Genomic DNA, 23493 nt, shown 5'->3' with positions numbered 1-23493 from the left:
GTGGCAAGTTACATAAAAATTTCTATTTATGTGTCATGTCCACTAAACGCGTGTGGCCAATCACTTACCTTTACATTAAAGCGGTAACGGTCTTTACTAAGGTTCTGATTGATGACAGTCACAACCCCAGTGTAGCGTTCCACAGAGAAGTACTCCACATTGCTGTCCACCAAAGAGTAAACTAGTTGAGGGGTGACGGATTTGTCAGGGTTCAGGGTGAGGTCAGAGGTCATATCGGGGTCAAAAGCCTCAACCCTAAGAACCTCGACTCCTCTGTACGTTGGCAGTAGGAGTACTGTCTCGTAACTGTCCTGTGATAACTTCGGAGGTGAGTCATTGATGTTGATCACCTAAGAAAGCGTATACAGAGTGCAAATATTATGAGTTAAGAATGGTTTATGAGGCAGTGAAAGCTAATTCATATGTCTTTTACTCACTTTTATAAGCACCTCTGCGGGGCTGTCAGCACTCCGAGGAGGCTGACCACTGTCTCTTACATGAACCCGGAAAAGAAACTCGGAAAAGGTCTCATAATCCAGACTGGCGATTGTTCTAAAAATAAAGAACCATTCATTATATATGCAATATATCTATTTGTAAGCAGCTTAATCAGACAACCTTTAAGAGTAGTGGTCTGGTTTCTACATGTCACCTACCGAATTGATCCAGTCCCAGAGTCCACGCTGAAAAACATACGAGCGATCTCGTCTACGATCTGGAACACCAATAGAGCATTGTGATTGCGATCCCTATCGGTCGCCTGGATGACCAGAGGGTTACCGTCCTCTCCCACAACCACACTGTTGACTGGAGCAGCCTCGCTGATTATGCCCACATACCTGTCAAGGTAAAAAGAGGACATTGCTGTGTAAGAGGAAAAATTTACTTAAATAACTCCAGAACCTGGTGCAAAAAAAACCCTTCACTTTTGACTACCACTGATACCTGATTTGTTGAAAGACTGGTGGGCTATCATTGATATCCACCACCTGGACAATGACGGTGGTGCTGGCCTCGACCCCGGCCATGCTCAGGGCATGCACCACCAGAAAGTAGGATGATGTTTGCTGCCAAAAAAGCAATGAACAGACTAAAAGTGCCATTTTAAATTCCATGTAAGTACAATCATTGCAACACTCAGCTTTGGCAGATGGTACACACTCATACACTGTCTAATTTAAACACAAGTATTTACAAACCTCAAAGTCGAGTAGTCTGTGTGTGCTGATTACACCAGTGTGATGGTTGATGAAGAAGCAGTGCTGCTCATTGCCCCTGGTGATATCATATATGAGTGCTGAGCGGCTGAGGGCGCTAACAGTGGTGACATGCGTTCCAATAGTGCTGTTCTCCAGTATCTGTAAATACAAAGACATGCATGATAAGGTTTTAGGCACTTTAGTGAATTATTTTCATATTAACCTTCTATATATCTGTCTAGAGAGTATCTCTCTTTACCTCAGCCTGATACTCTTTCTGAGAGAATTTGGGTTGGGAGAAGTCGGACAGTATCAAGGAGATGCGAGCTGACGCTGTGGCCATTAATGGAGGAAATCCACTGTCTGTGACACGCACAGTGAGGGTGTAAAAGCCCAAAGAGGTGAGGTCCAGGTCCCTGGCAATGAAGATAAGGCCTGTCGCATTATCAATGCCAAACACAGCACCGGTGTTCCCTGAGAGTAGCAGAGAAGTTACAAGCATTAGTTTTTACAAGCACTGATAAAAACAGAAAAACAAAAACAAATTTAATAATAACTTTCTCTCTGACAAAGCATTCAAAAGCCAGTCACAGTTCAAACTACAGTTCAAAATAGAAGACAGACAGACACAAACATCGGACAGAATCATACCTGCTTCCATAGTATAACTGAGTTGCCCGTTAATCCCATTGTCTTTGTCTAAGGCCGTCACTTGTAATACAGAGGTGCCTATGCGATATGACTCATAGGCCACAGCGTCATATACGGTGCTGGTGAAGTAGGGGATGTTATCATTGGAGTCCTCCACCGCCACTAGGATACGAGCTAGGTCACGGTTAAATGGAAACTCCTGATCCTTGACCTGGAGTGGTGAAGAAGAAGAAGAAGAAGAAGAAGAAGAAGAAGAAGAAGAAGAAGAAGAAGAAGAAGAAGAAGAAGAAGAAAGATGCCTCAGTTATCTATTTTGCTTAGGGCTATACCCCTAAGCCTCCCCAACTGTACAGTTGTACAGGCACAGTTGTCTAGAGGAGCATCATTTGGAAGAGAGCACAGGTACACACATACAGTAACACAGATCCATGGCAACAGCCAACAAAACACACACGCAAACAATATTTCTTCCACGCTTCCAGTCTCACCATTATAGTGAGAATGTGCTGTGTTCTGGCCTCGTAGTCCAACCTGTCCGCAGTGTAAACAACCCCCGTACCAGGATTGACCCTGAACAACCTCATACTGACTGGGTCTACACTGCCGTAGATGGAGAAGCTCAAACGGGCACGCTCGTCCATGTCTGACGCTCTAACCCGCAGTAGCTCCATGTCAACCGGTATGTCCTCTGAGACACTGACATCATAGGCTGGCTGTGAGAAGACCGGAGGGTTGTCGTTGCTGTCTTGTATTCGTATAAACACCTGAGAGACAGAGTGAAAGTTTGAAAAGCCATAGGTACAGAGTGTGCTCAGTATATTATCATTAAAGTAAAGAGTGCTGGTTTAGACTTAGTTTTGATGAATGATAATATTTGATAGAGGCTAGTTGTAGCGTAGTGTTACCCTGTGATTTTTTATTTTCAAGGCGGAGATACCAGCAGTATTTACACTAAATCTCTATAATCAAATCAATAGTAATGCTTTTCTTTCGTGCAGAACAAGGTGTTTTCTAAGAGGTGAGATGTAATTTCGATGAAATTTGTGTATGTACACACAACACTTGACCTTTATTAACACAGACTAATCCCATTAATCCACTGATATCAAGTATTTTCCTCACAAGCCAGACCTAGTAGACCAGCCAAGACAGCAGGAGCACAGGAAATGTCAAAGACGGAGCACCAAAAAGCACATTTCACACTCAGCGAGAGATGATTTCAGAAAAAGGGAGTGCAAGCGTAGAAAGGCGGAAAGCTGAGAGTAAACAGCTCCCCCAGGAAGAGCTAACAATAATTTAATTTGATGTGGGTCTTAAGTGTGTAAGAGGCAGCGCCAGTGCATAACAAATCACAAGTGCTCGTACCTGTGCTGTGGCAAAGTTGGTCCCATCTGTAACTTGTATAGTCATGTTGTACACAGATTGCACCTCTGCATCCAGGGGCTTGGCCACGACTAGAGTTCCCACCCCCACCTGAAGGTCAAACTGCATGTCAAAGCTCCCTGGAATAAGGCACAAACACACACACACACAGAGTTCACAGAGCTTCAGTCATTTAGTATTCACGCTGCGTGCTAAACTCAGGTGCTCTAAGTTATTACTGTGTAATTGTTTTGGCCAGCTGCCTGCATCTGGAGCTGGAGGTCTGTGAAAAAAAAAATGAACTGAAATGCAATGCAATGTAGCACCGAACCCACTTGGCAGCCAGAGAGCTGTTAACAGCCACGCAAACATCCGTCTTATCACTCCACAACACAACCCATCTCAGGGATCAAAAACCTGCGGCCGGGTCTTTTTCCACGGGCGGTGAGTGTACAGTTTAGAGGCTTAATGTTTGATTAGAGTGAGAGAGAGGATTGATACGTGTTAGGTATTCAGTACCATCCTTCGTCTCGTTCCAGCTTCTCTCCTGAGATATCTGGGGGCTTGAGCTCTCTGCAGCATATGAATACTGATTGGGCATTTTTCACAGAATCACCGATGCGTGTTGAGTCGTAGCGAACCACAGGGATTCGCTTTTTTTTTCAGGTTGAGAGGTCGGTCAATATAACACTACGATCTCACAGTATTAAGAAAAACACAATTCACACTCTGTAATCTCTAAATAAAACGAAGTATCCTGTTCCTTTCCTCTGTGTTAGAGGTGTCTCTAGGGAGTCTTCAGAGTTAGTTTTAGTATTTTTTTGGTAGAGCCTTTGACATACAGGCAGCAATACACACATCTTAACAGGTAGTTATATGTACAGGATATCCCTGCAGAATAAATAGTAGCAGTCAGTAAATTATGACTTAGTTTTGAAACATGTATGGACATAGATGTTTTAATTTAGGACATAATTGTAATTACAGCCATAAATACAGATAAACAAGCTACTTTTTTTGAGTGGATTTGTGTATTGTTTGTATCACATATTCTAAACAAGAGACCATGTAACTGATATGACACACATGAATGTCAACCCACACAATACATAAATACAGTACATGTAATTGATCTTTAGGAGAAGTGAAAAAACTATTGACATCAGTGACGTAGGGTACTATATGTTCTCTCCTTTGGGCTTGTCTGTAACTGCAGAAAGATCATCAGGCTCATATGGAGACTTATATGGTCAAAGGGATATTTCGGATTTTTTTTGAGGTGGGGTTGTATGAGGTTCTTAGTGGTTCTAGGTTCTTGGTCATTGCTTTGGGCAAAGAGGAGTTGCCGGTTTACCGCTGCCTCGGTTGGTTAGTGTCTTTGTGTTATTGTGTGACCTTGGTGTTTTAAAGGATTAGGAAATAAAAAAACCTAACAAACAAACTAACCAATTGAGTAAGCGCTAGACCAGCATCTCCCGTGTTCTGCAAAGTTAAAGTACTCTTTTTGTCAATGCAGAACTTTTAAAAGTGGTTGCCAGGCTAGCAAACAGGCATCAACTTTGGGTCTCCATAACTCATCGTAATAGAGAAAAAATGACATATAAATAACAAAAGGCACCAAAGGACATGCAGTGTTGTCTGGTTCTGACTGTAAGAGCAAAATTTGAATATCACTAATGCTGTTTGTTTGATGGCAGCTTTAGTTTCACCTACACAAACTTCGACTGGAGGCGGCCTGATGGCAAGGTATATATGTTAAATATTTTTTAAAAGCATACACATAAACTGGTATTGACTTTTTTTTTTAGGTGGCCAAAATACTATAGCAACCGGCAAGGAAAGAGAAATACGAAACAGTCCAAACTCCTGATGTTTATCACAGGGGACAATAACTCTCAAACACAGTAGCAAAATACAGCTGGGGTCAAGACACGCAACAGCCCCCTTAGTGATTGTAGAACTATAAACGAGTACAAAAATGAATTGCCAACATAAACCGCCCTGTTCTAAACATGTACATTAAAACACTTACAAGAAAATCAGCATTTTAAAAGACAGATCAGCAAACATAACAATCTAACTACAATACGTTTAGCTGCTGTCTCTGTCAAGCTGTACATTTCTTAGCTTCCTCCCTGCTTCTCCAAACTGGAGGGTGCCGACCACCGCCTACTGTAGGTTATACATTGACTATGGATAAGTGCCTCGCACAACCCCATTCCAAAATATCCCTTTAATGCCTGTAACATTACGACATATTCAAGTATTATTTTGAATAGATTTCCATTTGAAGTCTCTCTAGTGGCTTAAGTAATGAAATGAGCCTGCCCTGTCTAGGCATGGATAACTAGTGCTGTTTGTGTGGAGTGTTTTTCAAACTCAGATCTATCAATATTGTCTTTGGATAGACAAGGTCCTGGCACTGGTTGCACTGCATTTTCAAAGTTCTCTGAATTTCTCTGAACCTGGGCCATTTGAGCAAGTTGTTTGACATAAACGAGCTTTAGCCAGACCTGTGTCAAGTGAGCAGTTTCTTCCACATGCATTCTGAGGAATGTAGAACGTTTCTCTGGCAAGCCGTCCTCCTTTAAGGTTTGAGAGAGATAATGAGAGACAGAGAGAGAGAGAAAGATGGGACAATTATGAATATTTAGAGAGTCAAGGATAGTGTTGTGATCAAAGGTCTATATCATCTATACACAGCGCTCTGCAAGTCAACCTCTTGACGTTTTTCCACATTTCTGTGTGATATGAAGTAATGCCAGTGGACTTTTCTTCAGAATACATCAGCAGAGTATGGGAAAAGTTATTAATTCAGGAAGGATATTCGAGTCCAGTTCGTAAAGTTTGAGCAAAAAGATAATCACCATGCTTTTACTTTTTTTTTTTAAAAGTGAAAAATGAATGAGCTTTTCTTGCACAATTACTCTGATATCAGTAAGAGTGGAACAGGGGGAAAAAATCCCCACATATTCATCGCATTTTCTGTATCATTGATGCGTGTGACTTAAAGCCGAACAATCAACTTATTTTCAACTCATTTTCATATTAAGGGTATTGAGTTTCTACAAAAATCTGAACTGTTGAGTCGCTATCAATAATGTGCTATCCACTGATTGTACGTCCAAAGATTAAAATAAAGGTGCAAGATAGAGCTCCCCAATTTTAAACAGAAGATTCATTGTTTCCCACAGAGCCAGAGAGCAGCAGAAGAAGTCATTATTTTATTTTTGTTTGCCTCTACGCTTTTGGGGAAAATAAACTAAAGAGGGGTGAAATGTTGTATTATGGACAATTCACTTCAACAGTTGTACAATTAACAAGGTAATGATCATTAGAAATATCCAAAAGTAATGGAAATCGACTTAAATATGTCCAAGTTACAGCAGTGATTGTGGAGGTGTGTGAGGAAGCCTGCAGTTTGAATCAAGAAATGTACACTTTGCAGATTTTTACATTGTATACCGTTAAATTGCTTCTGGTGTGTTGGTTTTGGCTCATCCAGGAGAGGTCTGACTCCATCATGCATATGGATTTACTAGTTCATTTTGATTCAACATACTTTATTTTTCACCCCTCCATAGGCAATTAGAGATAAAGTGACCATCTCTTGTACTCACAGATGTTCACCAATCTATCTGGAATGAAACCAAATTTCCTTTTGTAGAATAAACTAAAAATGATTTGAATATAACAAATGGCAAGAAATCAGTAACCTCATTTGTAATAGCGTGGCCTTGCTACAACTCTTGAATAAATGCATTTGAATGAACCTGACAGCACAAAAAAAAAAAGAAATCTAAATATGGATTATTCTCTGGTCTGTTAGTTTAGCATCACACATTCATTTTCTTACCGATTATATTGAACCAGACAGGTGTGCTCGACTGGCTGACAGCGACTACTCCCACCGGCTGAGCTATGGCAGCTGTCTCCGAAATAGAGAAATTGTAGTACCTCTGGGTGAATAGTAGAGGTACAGGCGAGGGGACAGGTTTGCGAATCCACTCTACATGGAGTTTGACAGTAGACCATAATGGGGGATCCCCGCTGTCCTCTGCTTTTATCTAAAAGGAAAGAACAACATTGAGAAACCAGACACTGAGCTAACACATATTTTGTAAACAATGAAAAACCAGACTGGAACAATTTTACAGGCAAAAGAAGCGAATTCACTGTAAATCAGTTAGTATGTTAGAATGTACTGTATGTATTTAGGGCAAGCAAACATAGAGAATGAATTAGAATTACATGGATGACACTATGCTCATCTTCATACAAAGCCCCTACATTTACTTACACCTACACCGACCTCCAATGCATAAATAATATTTTTGATAACCTCAAAATTGATTCTGGCAATTACAGTTTAATGGGATGGCTGTCCCTGTCTGACTTCATTTCACTTGCTGAGGTTTTAACACATTAAATGGGAAAAGCATTAACCGTAATAAATCAACCAACACTTTGATCGAAACTATATGAGAGGTAATTGTAAAATATGGCGTTATAAGTGGTGCTCATTTAAGACCAGAACCTGTGAGCCAAATACACTATTTGATTCATTATTGGCTTAGAGAGCAGTGTTACCCTGAAAAATAAAGAAACATGGCTGAAAGAGAGGATGTTACTTTGATCTCATGCATGAGCTCTTTTCCACTGAAAGTCAGCGATACTTAAAGGGCACATGGGCGCCGTGACCGACTACTCAGTGAAGCAGACTCATAAGACAATACCAGTGTTTGCAGCACTTACATAAACGCGTATGGAGCCGGGTAAATACAGTGTTAGCATGAATAATTTGGTACACAAAGCCACAAAAATTGCAATTTGGGCTTGTGTTTGAAGAGTGTCATTTCATGCCAGAGTATCATAAATGCTCTGTGCTGCCTGATGTGCATAAACACAACTTCAGCTGTGCCACTCCACCCACCTTGGCAGTTTTAAGTCCATTAGCCATGAAAATGCCAAAAACCAACAAGCTCACATATCTGGGCTTGTGACTGATGAACAATTAACAATGTGGCTGTGTTTGCTCCTGCCAACTGTATGAAAGCCGAGCCCTTGAATAAAATCTTGTAACCCCAAGTGGCTATGAATTTAGTTATAGCAAGACACAAAACAGGAATTGGAAGAACGCCACTTACTGTCATGTCTGTCATGTTGCTAATATATTTTAACAGAAATCTGTCGCTAGTTTATACCAAACAGCATTTAAAGGTCCCATATTGTAAACAGTAAGATTTCTATGTCTTTTTTTATTATAAAGAATGCCCATGTGTTAATACTGTGAGAGTATTAAAATAATCAGTCCACAGAGAAACCGACACACGCCGTATAGGTACAGAAACTGTACCTTTAAACTTTTATTAAAGTCCATTTAAAGCAATAACATAAGTGGAATCTTAGTTTGTCACACCACAAACAAATGTGTGATTAACCAACCTAGCCAAATTTGAATGAATAAAAGTCTTTTTACAAGTTGACAGCAATCATTTTTTCCGACATGTATAATGTGTTTTGAAACAAATCTCTGAATTTCCTTAACACAGACTTTAAAGAACATAAGCATGTTCTACTAGAAGGCCAAAATATAATTATGGCCAAAGATAATGAGAATAATATGCTGGAGCTGCTACCCCCGCAACTTAAGGCAGTTGAAGATGAGTGACTGAGTGACTGAGTGACTGAGTGAGTGTAAATAAAAATCAGGACCTTTTATAAAAATAAAACCTGGAAACTCACAGTGAGGATATCATAACTTCCCGCTGTCACCATCTTCTTCGATGACACCATGGCAGTTCTGGGGTCGATGCTGAACTTTTCATCCTCATTTCCATCAACGATACTGTAGGTGATGTTGCCATTTGCTCCAAGGTCGCGGTCATAAGCAAAGACACGGTACACCTGTTCGCCACGTTTGTTGCGGTCTCGCTCGGTCAAGCTGATGCGGTAGGTGACCTCCGGGAAGGTGGGTGGGTTGTCGTTCTCATCCTCGATGTGAACTATGACCCACACAGTAGACTGGCGAGTGGTTACTGGGCCGTCTATAACTGTTACCTGAAGAAGTGTAAAAGCAAAAAAAATAAAAATTCAGTTAGTAAGATAGGGGCATCATTGTCTCTTGAACATGATTCGCCGTATGTGCGAGATTTGCCTACATTTACGAGTTCTTGGTTCCCACTGTGTGGCTGTCGGTGTAGATGCCGGACCACATGAGGTTAAACTCATGGGAAATCTCTTTGTATTATTGATCCCCTGGAGGCAGAGGCAGAGGTCTGATCATTGATCAATTGGATCAGATCAGGGTGAACACCACTGCTGCCAGCCTGACTGCTCACTAGACTATTAATTACAAACAGGCAGGATAGACTGGCAGGCGGAGCAGTGGGTGGTGTGCATGGACTGGCATTCCTATTGAAATTTCAGGACAGGACATGACAGGATGATGTAACAATAAAGACTTATCTGCCCCCAATTTCAGACTCCTTTAAGTGTGAATGTTCAAGTGTATGATGCTGGTAGATACAAGTATCCTTCTACAGTGTTTTCTGTGTTTTAATAATGTAACGTGTTGTCATACGCTGGGTTCTTATTATAAACTGCAGCTGCAACAAAGCGGCACAATCGGTCATTGAGTCTAGACATGTCAATTGGCAATACAGAAACAAAACACCCCGCTGCAATACTGTGGGTCAACTGTGGGTTATTTCATTCCATTTGGCAGAAGGGCAAGAGATTCAACAACAATAAATAAGTTGTAAGAAAAGTCTGGGGAAGTAGAAGTTTGCTCTTGTCTCTGAAGTTGAGAATCTCTTATTATCAGGTTCATCGGCATGCAGAGCAGCAGTAGCAACAGAAATGGTAATCACGGAGTTATCTGTATGCCCAGTGTCTGCGCTTATCAAATGCCGGGCAGAGCAACTCCGCTCCTCCCTATTCCCATCCTGAGTAAAGGAGATAACCAATGATGAATGATTACATATAGAAATTCCTAAACCTGGGGCCCAAAACCACAGCCATTCATCACAGTTTATGGAGCCTTGAGGGCCTGCCAGGGTTGTCCTCCACCCTGTCTCTGTTAATAGTCGGCTGTGGCAGGTGGCAGGGGCAGATAAATAATAATACTACAAAACAAATGCACACTGCGGAGGTGAGTCTGTACCTCTAAGAAGTGCTCTGCCTGTTGTTCTCTGTCCAGTTTCCTCGCCGTTGTCGAGATCAGACCTGAAAGTTGTAAAAAGAGCGACATTAGATTACACATACACAGATGATGAAGACACGAGGTTCCAGTTGGCATCTCTTCCTCGTTTAGTGCAAATAGTTTTCATAAAAGATTCCTCATCACTCTTCTTAAGTTTACAAACATTATAACATTTTTAAAGCCACAAAAAAAAAATTCCAATTAAAAGGCGTCCACTTAAAAATGAGCGCGTGCGTGCATGCAAACACACACATACACACATTAAAATGATAGCCTGCAGTCCTGGCAGAGATGACGGCATTTGGCAGATGTTCATATGGCACTGTATAGCTGAGGGTCATTCAGTTGGCCAGCATGCCACCAGGACAGAGGGAAAGGGGCAGCGAGGGTACCGAGAATAGCTTTGATCGAACTAGATTATTCCGATGAAGGTTAGACAGTTTGACAAACGCTAGCAGGCTGCATTGCAGATCACACACAATGACAGCTCCATTTTTCCTTGAATGTTTTTCATTCATTTATTTTTTATTTCAGACACTCACACAGACAGATACAGAGTTTGTGTTAATCAATAATTGCTAGGTTTAGTCAATAAAAACTTTGGGATCTAAACAAATCAAAAGCCCCAGCTCCCCAGACATTATTAAAGCTAGCAGGGAAACAAGGATTAAAAATGCAGGCATTGATCCATATGCAGATTCAGTCCTATTAAAACATGACAGTTTTACAATATATTAAGCAGACTTTTGTTTTCCGGAAAATAGATTAATGTTGTTGATCACAATCCCTGCATACCATTCAACATCTCATGAGAGCATCCAAACACGGTGAAATGGGCCCATTTGTCACAACCTGGATCTATTTGGACGTACAAATGCAAAAAAAGGTGTACTGATAGAAACTGAAATATTATCATTTTGTTTTTGTTTTAAAAAAAACAATACATCAATCTATTGTAGCATTCTTATTTTATTCACAGTATTTGCACAGAGTATTGACTTGCACGTGTGAATAAAGACATCCGGATACACACGGGTACATGCAAGTGAATGTGCTTAAATGTGGATCATGTGTTTGTTCTAGTGTAATGAAGCGCCACAGTGAAGTAAGATTATTTTGGATGCTTAAAATATCTGTACTGTCAATGGATAGACTAAAACCACGGTGCACTCACGCTCACACACTGTCGTGCTTGCACATATCACAGTGTCACCTTGAGCTTGCTATGCAGGCTAACTTCAATTAAGCAAATTAGGAGTAAATCTAGAGCAGCGGTCACAAGCTGCAGGAGAGAGACTGGAGGGGGGAGGGGGGCTTGTTCAGCAGAACGAGTAACAACTCTGATAAAAATCAATGATCTACAGCGTGCAGCACATCTGCAGTTGGATTACCCTCCCTTTTAATTGGATGTGAGTCAAAATAATTTGAAAAAAAACCCACACACACACAAAATGTATGTAATGGTCCAGTGGCCTGTGTCAAGTCTTTAGACTCCCCCTTCACATAAAAACAGCAAAAACAGATTTGTTCAAAAAAAAGAAATACTGTCAGCCTAGTACATAGCCATGTAAGGGTCTGTCATACATTTTATGACTTGAGTAAGAATAAAAATTTAAAAAAAATGTGAACTTGACATTTCAAAATTCACACTTTGGTTCTTTGTTGATCATGAATATTGACTCAAACATGTACCACAGATGTGTTAATATCCTGGTACAACAAAACCAACACAATCCAATAATGGATTGAACAAAAGGTCACACAGCCACCATGACTTCATGGAAGCTATCTGCAAACATGCGCCCTTTTACAAGAAGCACTCCTTCTAACACTCTGTGTCAACACTGCGTCTTAACAGAGTTTCACCCCCCCCTTCACTCGCACACCAAGAGACAAACAGACAGCGCTGGAAGCTGTCACGGCACATTTACACACACATTTTGGGGAATTGTTGCAGTACCGCAAAGCCATCATGACGACACTCCCAGAGTGAAGTTGAAAAATGTATTACTTAGAACCACCCGAACCTACCGGTAGTTTTAAAAAACAATTTGAAACTTGAAGGGGTTTTGCAGCAGCTCAGGTCATAGTGTGTGGCCACGTCATGAAAGCAAATCAATCAGCTGGGTTTTGTTTATTCATCAATCACTTCGGTACATTACAAGTTCTTGACTGGGTAAACAGTGAGGAGTGATTCGTATTGAATGCAACCCTCGCTCATGCATGTCACATTAACAAACTGATAGACTGCAACTGTCAGTCACATTGTTGTGAAAAATATAGTAATTATGTCTTCAAATGAACGGTTGTGCCTTTCTAAAACTGGGGAATATAGTACATCCACACAAAAAGAAAATCCATCTGAAATTTTCATAGGTTATTTATTGGCTTCAATAACATGGTGGAAGCTGAAACAGAAGTGTGGCTTCGGAGAAAAAAAGACTGGATGAAACATTAAAAAAAAAAAAAACTGCTCAGGCTTGCAATGGAAGTGCATTTATCACTTTATGAACAAGATAGTCAACTATATGAGTTCCCTTGTATAAAATTAATGACACAGAAAACACAATATTGTGGGTCTTTGACAGAGACAGACAGCAGGGCTCAGATGGCTTAAAACTCTCCCTTGTGACTAACACACAGGCAACCTCTCATACGCACAAATGCTCTTTATACAGCTGTTGTGTGTTGCGGTTCACACAGAGACAGGAACCCATGTGTGTGCACGCTCTCATGTGAGTTTCATATTGTATGAGGTGGCATCATCTTAATTGACTCACTGCGATAGAGTTGGCCTCTCTGACAAACCGCTGTAACCAATTAATCAGTTGATTATTCTCCCACACACACTCTCTTACGCTCGCTCTCTCACACACACAGGCACACACAAGCACACACACACGCACACACACACACACACACACACACACACACACACACACACACACACAGTGGTTGGATTTGCGAATAGTACTTGTAATCTACTGAAAAACAAATCAACTCAATCACATCTGATGGATATATCAGCACAGGGACAGTAACTCATTATAACAGCTTAGACATAAATGATCATATATTACTCTCAAGGATTCTTAAGGGTCAAGAGCCTGTGTGTTGGCTACAGCTTACATATTGATGAGTGTGAAGTATGTCTCTATTAGGATCTGTGTTATCCTTCTCACCCTGGTTGAGTCCAGTCCGCTTCCCTACATATTGACAGTATTACATCTATGATGCTGTAATGCACAAAAGCATATTAAACAGGTATAGAGGAAAAGAACAGAGCACACATGCAACAGCACACCACCTAGAGATGTTCTTCTATGATAAGATTGATATCTGACATGCTGCAAGTTACATGTAGGCCATCGGTTTTTGATCGTATACATCACACATTGACATTTCTTGGAATGAGAATAAAGGTCCCTTTAACGGCTGAGAATAGCCTTTTGTTGTTTACCGAATCACGTATTACCTAATCTAGGGCAGAGACAGCAAAGATGTTGCATTTTTTTGTGTTTTTCTCGAGATTTAAATAAAACATACACCTCTTCAATAATTCTTTAATGGAAGCTTCAAGCAAAGCGGGTACTAAGAATGCATGGGGACCTCCCTAGACTTCACACTTAGCAGCCAAAACGGAAAAACATCTGAATTTATTTGCTTTGATTATGTTTGTATTCTGTACAGATATATAATAACTCTAAACAATAAAGGATTTTTAAATAGTTTTAAAGTGCACAAAGGCTGTAAAACGCATGGGATAAACTCAGGTCCCTGACAAGGTTCCTTTCTTTTACACAGGGTCTAAAAGACTTTGGGTTTTGAGATGATGTTTGGGCATAAAATTGCGAGATGACATTCAGTTCACAGGCTGCAGTCGTAAATCATCTTTTGTGAGCCTGTTAAAATGCACGAGGGATTCAAGTATGTGAAGGTTTGAAAAAGATTTTTGCAAGCACATAAAATTCACAGATGTTAAGATAAGTTGTACTCTGGAAACATTTTGAGAATATATGAATAAAATATGTGCACAAATTGTCTCACCGTAATTGACACAAACAGTCTATTCAGTTTGGTACTGATTAACAGCAAGAAACTGCGTAAAATTAAGATTTATCAAATTTCCAATGGTGTGTCTGACATTTAAAGGGTAATTGCACCAATTTGAACCATCAAAGTCTGCTCATAGGACTTGAGAAGTACTTTTTTATTATTTGTTTTCGTTTTATTTATATGAACAAGTTGTCCATCTTGAGTCCGCCAATGTAATAGCAGTGCAATTCATTTTTTTCAATCTTCCAATCAAGACTACTGATCTTTGCTTTTATCTGCTGGTTTCACAGCCTCCCAGTAAAAGACAAAAACAGTGTGAGCAGCATTGTTTAGATCTGTACTGAGATCATCGGAGTGAAACAAACAGACCTAAGTTATCTGTGCAACCAACATATCATCAAGAAAGCCGCAAGCATTTTGGCTTCTTGTGCTCATGCTCTGTTTTTCTCAGTTGCAGTCAGGACATTGCTATGTTTTACCTGCTTGTAAAACTAACCATCATTCAAAAGTGTTTATCCCCTCTGCAATACAAGGCTAGTTAAGGTTGTTTAGCAACATTATATATTTATTAATATTTTCTTTTTTGCTCCTAGTTATATTTGTCTGTTTGTATAGTGTGGTTACTGTGTTTTTGTACAATCTGCTTACGAATTATGGGATTAATAAAGTTGTTTTAAATTCATTGAATACTAAGTTGGTAAAGTACTAAAAAATACACTCACAATTTCTGATCCCATCTATACAGCCAACTCGGCAAAAATAGAACTACCTACTGACTAATACATAAATCAGATGGCAGGTTTTAGCACCCAATTAAGCTACATTCACAGAAACAGACGGGCACTGTTGCATGTGCACATTAAAGTTAAATTGGTCAGGACAGGAACAGGGAGCTAAAATTGATGTTTCTGTACAAAAGTTTTTTACACCCTCACAAGACTTTGATTTCACATGCAGTATCTCTTCCAGGCTCAAGAGGATATATACAACCACAGGATGTCTGAGTATAATTTCACAAGCTCAGACTCTTTAAGACCCTGTCTCGATCCCATGGTAGAGGGCTTATAGTCAACCCATATGGTGGTTGGCAGTATTTTTGAATAAAAATCAAATTCTAAATCCAATATAATACTAATGAAATCTTTTGAAAACTTCAGCTTTGGTTTTTCCTTACACCTTTTATTACTTTCTGAGAAAAACATTATTTTATTCATGTTATTATACATTACATGAGATAATGCATATACGTAGATACGTAGATCCGTTGGTCCCTGCTTCAGAGACCAAAAGTAATGGGAAAGAAAATTGCTTTGACTAATGCAAACCCCTTCATGACTAGAAGATATTCACCCACACACATGCTTATTAAAAAAAAACTAAGTACACTAATTTTCTCAAGTACATTGCAAAGAGCTTTCGCCCCTTAAGAAGACTAGAAGCAATATTCAGTTAAGAGCGTGGTGAAGATTGTCTGGGCAGGCAGCTAATCAGTGTCCTAGATGGTTGACTGTGTGGGTACAAAAGTCTTTTTAATTTGTTGTGTAGGAACCAAAGCCTTTTGATAGGATGAACATAGAGTAGGATGTGCATGATGGAAGAAAATTCTCATTCACAGGCATGTGAACATATAAACGCAAAAGACTGGTGTTATTAATTGTTGTTTATAAGGATTTATTGCTAATTATGTCATTAGTCTAACACATTATACTGTAAATTATATTACTAAGATGTTTTAAAGGTCCCATATTGTAAAAAGTGAGAGTAACATATGTTTTTTTATTATAAAGCAGGTTGTGGTGCTTTATAAATACTGTAGCAAAATGCTCAATACATGTATTAAGAATTTGTGCCATATAGCGGCTGTATAGCGACAGTGCTGCTACAATAATTATCCGGCTTTAATAAAGGTGCATATACATCATGAGTGCAGATACAGAAGACCCAGTAATGCCGACCAATCACAGTAGACTGAGCTTTTTCGGGAGCCAGAGAGACAGGTTTAAACATGTTCTAGTAGAAACCCAATATACAAGTATGAACCTGAAAATGAGAATAATATGGGAGCTTTAATTGTTTAAAATAGCACATCTGTGTGTGTGTGTGTGTGTGTGTGTGTGTGTGTGTGTGTACGTGTGTGTGTGTGTGTGTGTGTGTGTGTGTGTGTGTGTGTGTGTGTGTGTGTGTGTGTGTGTGTGTGTGTGTGTGTGTGTGTGTGTGTGTGTGTGTGTTTGTGTGTGTGTGTGTCCTACCTGTTTTGGGGTTGATGGAGAAGAAATTCTGCGGGTTGCCAGCAGTGATGCGATAACTCAGACGACTGGGGGTGGCAGTGAGGTCAGGGTCCTGCGCCTGGATACGGATGACTGACACATCCTTTGGAGAGTTCTCCATGACAACTGGATGGTAGATGGGATCCGAGGTGAGGGGAGCGTTATCATTGACATCTTCTACCTGAGATTGAAAGAGGGCAAAGAAAAAAAGAATAGGAAGAGAAAGAGAGAGAGAGAGAGGTCAGGGATTGGGTAATGGACAGGGATAAATTGGGATAAGTTATTTGTCTCTATTCTAACTGTCTTCGTTATCTGAGTTGAATCTGTGACCGTGGGTGAGTTGACAACCCATAACCTTCTAAATCAGTATGTATCTTAATATTGCGTTTGGTATCTTTGTTAATCATCATTAAATGCAGCATGGACTTGGTCTGGGCTGATCCCCTTATCAATCAAAAAATGGAAATGTATTTACCAGAAAATGTCATAGATGTCACGTTTTAAATGCACTGCAAATTAATGCCCCTGCTTACAGCGTAGATCTGGAATATTTATGGCAAACAGAGTGTTGATTGAGTGTTTGCTGCAAGGCACAGAGGGCCAAGATGGTTCAACCAGTGAATGAGGAGCACCTGTGCCTGATTAATCTCTCTATTTTTGCCTGTGATGAAGAGGTTGGGAGTAAACCGCCCCGATTACACCGCCACACCTGAATATCCTGAAGCCAAAACAAGGCAGTTTGTGTTTTTTATACGCTGCTGAACTCTTCCCCATAGGGTGAACAGTGGTGAAGCAGTGATGTGTGTATTTGAGTGTTTAAACTGCGGGCTACTTAGTGCCAAATAAAACAGAAGCAGAGAATTCCCTCCAGTGGGTATCTCTTGCTCACAGACTGAGCATTGCTATAGTTATCCAATGCACTGAGCACCATGAGCATTTTAGAGAGTAGCATACTGATTGCATTGTAATTTCATACTGTATTGTTACTTTGGAGGCAACACTCTACAAGAATATGCAGTAAAAGCGTCAGAACTAGCCTGCAGTTACATGTTTGCAGGCTGTAAGACTTTATCATTGACAAATACAAACAAAAGAAGCTTATGTGTCATACAATGTCATAAAGTTTGGAGTAAAAAAGATGTCAGAGGTAATATGTCAGTTAATAATTCAATGTAGATTACTGTTTTTAATTTAACAAAACCCCTGCTTGTAATGTGCAGACTTATAAAAGACTGTATCTAAATGAGGAGCTCTTTTCCAAAACGCTATAAATCCATTTTAATAGTTTTCAGGAAAATTAAATTTTTTACCTAGACCCACACATTTGGTTAATATTCAATGTATCTTGTCAAAATGGTTTATGGCTCAGTCTGAACATGTTGAACGGACGGACGAAACAAAAAACTCTCCCGCCTCAGAGCGCCGCCATGTTGGATTGCATAGAACGCTCACTGAATTCTGATTGGTCGAGAGGACGTATCGCATTTAGGCTAAAAATAGGTTTGGCGCTGGTCGCGGTTTGGAAAGGAACTGCATCTTGAGGACCATTTTAAACAAGGAAATATAGCGATTTGGCATGAAACACTGATGAAGCAGTGAAAAGGTTCTGTATACAGCAAAGTGGCATGACAAACTCATTTTTTTTAAATTTGGCTTTTATCTCGTTTTGGAAAAGAGCTCTTCAAATACAAAAAACATGTTGTATTTTAGTGATGTTTTAAGGTTCCACTGAGGTTTTATTAAAAAAAAAAAAACATCATCAAAGTGAAGTACTAGTTCAGACACTTCATGTTTATGCTCATCTCTCAGTGAACATTTTAAAGGGCATTCCCTTTGTATAATGCCTCTTATGCATGCATAGTACAGTGTGACTATTGGCAGCAGAATGTGGATACCTGAATGAAGACTTCAATAGAGGCTGACAGGGGTGTAACACCTCTGTCTGCAGCGTAGACCGTAAGCCAGTAGGAGTCTTTGGTCTCACAGTCCAGGATACCAGCAGTGTAAATCACCCCTGTTGAAGCAGAGACAAAGATTAATGTGGTTGTTACTTGGATTTAAGAATACATATCTATTAGGGCGTGCGTGTCAGGGACAGTGTCATCCGCAGAATACATCTGTAAAAACATCTCATGTGTAAAGTCTTTGAGTGCTAAGTTTACAGAGACAAAGACACAACACTTTGAGAAAACTTTGTGTCCTGGCTTCGGTGACATTCACAGGCATTAGAGGCACCGCTGTAGTCACCTTCAATGTTTCAGCTTCTCTACAGCTAATCACAGCTGACCAAACTGCTCCCAACTGCAATTTGCTTAGTGCTAAACGCACCCTGAGCTGCCCTATACCAATGAACACACACACACACACACACACACACACACACACACACGCACAGACACAGACAGTCAGACACAGACGCTCACGCACTTTGACTAGTGTGTGTTTAGTGGCCCTAAGGAAGAGTAGCTGACAGCTTTGGTGACCTCTTGAGGGACAAAGAGAACACTCACAATGGATGACACATGGATGCCGTTTTTTTTTTGTCAAATCAGTCATGCAGGACCGTCCATGTGAACACACGAAAAATGACACACACACTCACACTCTAGGTTAGGCTTCACTCATGTCATTTTTATACTTTGCCAAGGGCACTGGAGAACAATGGTGCAAGGCCATGAGTGTCACACAGAAAGTGCCGCTACAGTGCTGTTAGAGAGTGTGGATAGAAGTATATTCAGACAGACAGTATGAGAAAAATATATAAATATACATAACATATGGAAGCTTTAATCAAGGAAACCTAAAGTTCTGAACAAAAACAACATTTATATCTAGTTGCATAATTCCTATATAATAACACAAGTCAGCTAAGAATAAATACACTGAACTCGTCATAAGAGCAAAGCGATCAGTTGATGCATTTCTGCTTAGTGCACACAAACTTTCAAAAGCCGGCATGAGTCTGTTACTACAAAAAACTTGAAGCAACCCAGTGAGAGCTAAGGCATACAGCATGCGTTTGTCAAGGGAGTCTGTGCGTGTAGCTGTGGTTCAGTTCACAAGCAATTAACCCCAACAAGATGCTACGCAGAGCTGAGACTAGACATGTGAGAGAGTTTTACTTTGGCTCTTTTATGCTTACCTAAACTTCATCACTGCTGTTTCACTACCTATAATTGGAGACAAGCTAAAGTTGATGATTTCAGTGAGATTATGAGTCTTGTATGCAGACTGAAAGTGTGTTAGTATTACCATTAGAATAATTATTAGAAGTAGTGGTGCTCTTAGTAGCAGGAGAAGTATTCGTTGTTGTTTGGATGGCCTGAATTCATATTACTGAATTATTAGGTGCCTTATTTTTTAACCCAACTGAGCATCATGCCTGAATGTCGTTTCCGAAAGTAGTTACTGAACTGTAACGTACTCAATAGTGACCACCTCCGACTCCTGTTTCATAAGTAATTTTCTGAAAACCCTTACATAAAAAGATTTAAGCCCTGAACCAAGCCAACCAGCACAGAACATTTGATTCTGGGCTAAAACAAACAAACAAAAAAAAACAGAAGGTACAAGATTGCGTACATAAATGGCCATAGAGTTCAGTGGTAGCAGCTCACTAGCCGTTTGTGGGTTCGTGGAGGTAGTCAACATTTCCATGGTAACAGCAAGCTCCACCAATCACAGATGTCTCTGTAACACTTAGGATTGTGAGTAGTGCAGTACTTCTCCATGAGATCGCAAATAACACAGGGTTTCTTTAAAACAAGGCTGATCATTACTGATGATTCCTGAAAATGAATGAGATTCCCACCCCTGGAACCACACTGTAGAGCTCCAAAGTCAATGTCAGACATTTAAGAGGTCGTAAACATAAAAAAAAACTTTTGGACTTTAAGTGATTGGCTACCACACTGTGACATCAGGTTGCATTTCGTCAAAAGTTTAAAGTTTTCGATGCAGGCTGCTGCGTTTTACGGCATTCCCTGCAGTCCCCACTGCTGCAGTCTAAACACACTTCCCACATTCAAAAGAAAGGGAGGACTGGCGTTTTTGCCGCACGGCCTGATTTGGTGAATGCAGCCTTACACACGAGCATGCAAATCAATGACTAGAGGAGTGATTGTGTGGCCTTTTTTGGGTTCCTGGATCAGCCTTGTTCCAGCTTTCTCAGCCGCACTGCGAAGGTGTTACCTGATCACCGAAAAGTTTGTGTGCATGTCAGATTATGACAAAGTAGCTGTCCTGAAGCATGCACAATGCATAGTAAAATTGTTTGCTGAAACGCACCCTTGCTCTGTAGTCCTTGACCATGTCCTTTTCAAACCGCATCTCATCTCTGTCAGATAACTGAACAGAGAGAGGCGAGGAAAACAGAGCTGGCTGTTTCAAAAAGCTCTTTGAACTTTAAGACCGACAGGCACTATTCAGTGAATTCAATATAAATCTGACTTGACAGCGTCCATTCTCACCACAAATAACACACTTCAAAGAGTGAAGTACAAAAAAATTGAAGGGTCATGGCATATTTTCTAATCTAGAGGTTCACAGTACGCTTGAGTTTACATCCATCTGTCATGTTTATTCAACTCCTCCATTCTTAAAAAGTCAGTTTTCAGGTCCTCTCTCATTAATGCCATCATCTAAAAAGGAAAAAAATCAATCCCAAGATTGATGAGAAATTACTGTGTGTGAGTCTCTGCATCTTGATTCTGAATAGCTCTGTGTGTGGCAGAAAAAGAAGACATCAAAAGTACAGTCTGATCATTTTTTCAACAAATGCCGGATAGATTACATTTTAAAAGTGTGTTTGCCCTTTAATTAAATACTACTTTATCCTGACTGTGACAAATCCTAGCGCTTGCAAACCCACTAATAGAGGAGCAGTGGCTTTTGACAGCTGCCCAATGAGAAATTGCAGGGCTGGCTTTCCCCCTAACCAATGACAAGAATACCAATTGTTGTTCAAAGATCCTACTTCTTTCCAGATAGATAGCCCCCGTGTCATCTTAAGCATCTAAATATCGAAAAGTGGGAAGTTCATAAATGGTAAAACAATGGAAGGTGTCATGAGCTACACAAGATGCATCCAAGAGCTAATTAATAAACTACACGAGAGGGGAAATGCACAAGTAAAGACAAGCTTAACAAAATTGATTTTTTCACACAATATCTAATTCTCTCTGTCCCTTTAACTCACTCTTACTGTCTGTCTCACTCTTCTTCACACACTCAGTTTTGGCACTAAGAGCCACAGATTGACAAGCAGTCAGAGCTGAGCCACTCAACATGGCAGCTAAATGCACGGTGGGAGGAAAAGAGCTGTGCTACTCTGCCTGTGCCTGACAACACTGACGTCTACGCTACTAGATAAAATGAAACACTTGATGAGGGAAAAACTTACTGTCTCTTCTCATCTGATAGCAAAAGGGTCAGAGGCTTTTCACTTGCTTATGATATTATGGGAAAAAATTACACAAGCCTGGAACACACTTCCAGAAAGAAAAGATATATATACAAAAACGCCTTGGAGGAAAAAGGCAGTATTTTCTTCTGACACTTTTTATGTACTCCAGACTCCCCTGCTTCCTCCTCCTTCATCTCTTCGCTTCACTTCCACTCCCTTCTCCCTCCACTTTCTGCTCTAACAAGCACTCTGATTTCCCCTGGAAAATCTGCACTCAGTAAACTTTCTCACTGGCTGCGATGCACCTAACTGCGGTTTTTAATGCTTAAATAAATAACAGCATCACATACTATTACGGAACACGGTTACATTGTGTACACTATAACTATATATGGTTATATACATATATGAAAAGAGAGATAGAGTGAGGGCAAGAGACATCCTCTCAATTTGTCCATCTGTTTCTCTTTCACCTTCTCTCTCAACTACAGTCAATACTAATTAGCCTAGTTAAAGGTCAATACAGCCTCCAGTGCAAGTCATGTACAGCAGGGACCAATGTGACAAGAGGTGAAGAAAAAGGACAGAAGGGGAGCAGTGTCATTTGTTCTCTTAAATGAACCACAACTACTTCTTTTTTTAGCCAGCCACTGGTCACTGCAATGCCAATTACTAGTGACGATTGGTTTTAGTAGTTAAAAACGGCTCTGTGTTTTGAAAACCATCCATTACACAGCGCAAAAACTCATTTAGTGAGCAACTGAAAATGCCTCAGTCTTCTGTTCCAGCAGTGGCCAGATATTTTAATGAACACTTTAAGATGTAGCATCTTTAAACTGTTAATTAAGGTTCATGGTTATTTATTTGTTATTTCATGCTACCAGTATTCCATTTATTTATTTATTTTTACGTTTTATTTGGTCTGCTCTGTTTGCCTCAGGCACCCCCCAACAACGGTCATAAAATAACTATAAAAAGAAAACTACCAAGTAAAAGCGATATCTGAAGCTAAGTGCAAATGATCATTGATTAATTCTGTCTCAAATAGCTCTTAATCATGTTATTTATTTGTTGTAATGTGTATCTGTATTTTGTGTGTACTGTGAATGTAATGTCTTTAGTGTTTGTTTTCTGAGTTGATTTGGTGGCAAACAAGCTTCTCTATTTGGGATTAATAAAGCTAATCTAATATTTCTGTACTGTGTCTTATTGTTCTCTAGTGTCACATTTGGGGTAAGACACTAATTCTACACTTTCAAGGGTCAGTTTTTTACTGTATTATCATATTTTCCTACTGTATGTTGTGTTGTTATTCTTCTGCTACTGTATGACTCTTCTGGACTTTTTTCA

General features: G+C 40.0%; 1 protein-coding gene across 1 annotated transcript in view; it reads right to left on the bottom strand.

Moving 5' to 3' along the window:
* fat3b (FAT atypical cadherin 3b) overlaps positions 1-23493 on the bottom strand; it is a gene marked incomplete at both ends in the record, with an annotated part of 64037 nt that overhangs the window by 34841 nt on the left and 5703 nt on the right. The window contains 15 exons of the mRNA XM_083927599.1: positions 69-350; positions 438-552; positions 657-839; positions 946-1067; positions 1200-1358; positions 1459-1673; positions 1851-2061; positions 2339-2614; positions 3216-3352; positions 5726-5797; positions 7069-7279; positions 8958-9272; positions 10378-10439; positions 16722-16920; positions 18635-18753. Of these exons, the coding sequence (XP_083783725.1) occupies positions 69-350; positions 438-552; positions 657-839; positions 946-1067; positions 1200-1358; positions 1459-1673; positions 1851-2061; positions 2339-2614; positions 3216-3352; positions 5726-5797; positions 7069-7279; positions 8958-9272; positions 10378-10439; positions 16722-16920; positions 18635-18753 (2678 nt within the window). The remainder of the gene's footprint in view (positions 1-68; positions 351-437; positions 553-656; positions 840-945; positions 1068-1199; positions 1359-1458; positions 1674-1850; positions 2062-2338; positions 2615-3215; positions 3353-5725; positions 5798-7068; positions 7280-8957; positions 9273-10377; positions 10440-16721; positions 16921-18634; positions 18754-23493) is intronic.

This window comes from Echiichthys vipera, assembly GCF_963691815.1.
Source record: "Echiichthys vipera genome assembly, chromosome: 14".
Lineage (NCBI taxonomy): Eukaryota > Metazoa > Chordata > Actinopteri > Perciformes > Trachinidae > Echiichthys > Echiichthys vipera.
The sequence above is the reverse complement of the archived record's forward strand: the minus strand, read 5'-3'. Positions and strand labels throughout refer to the sequence as shown.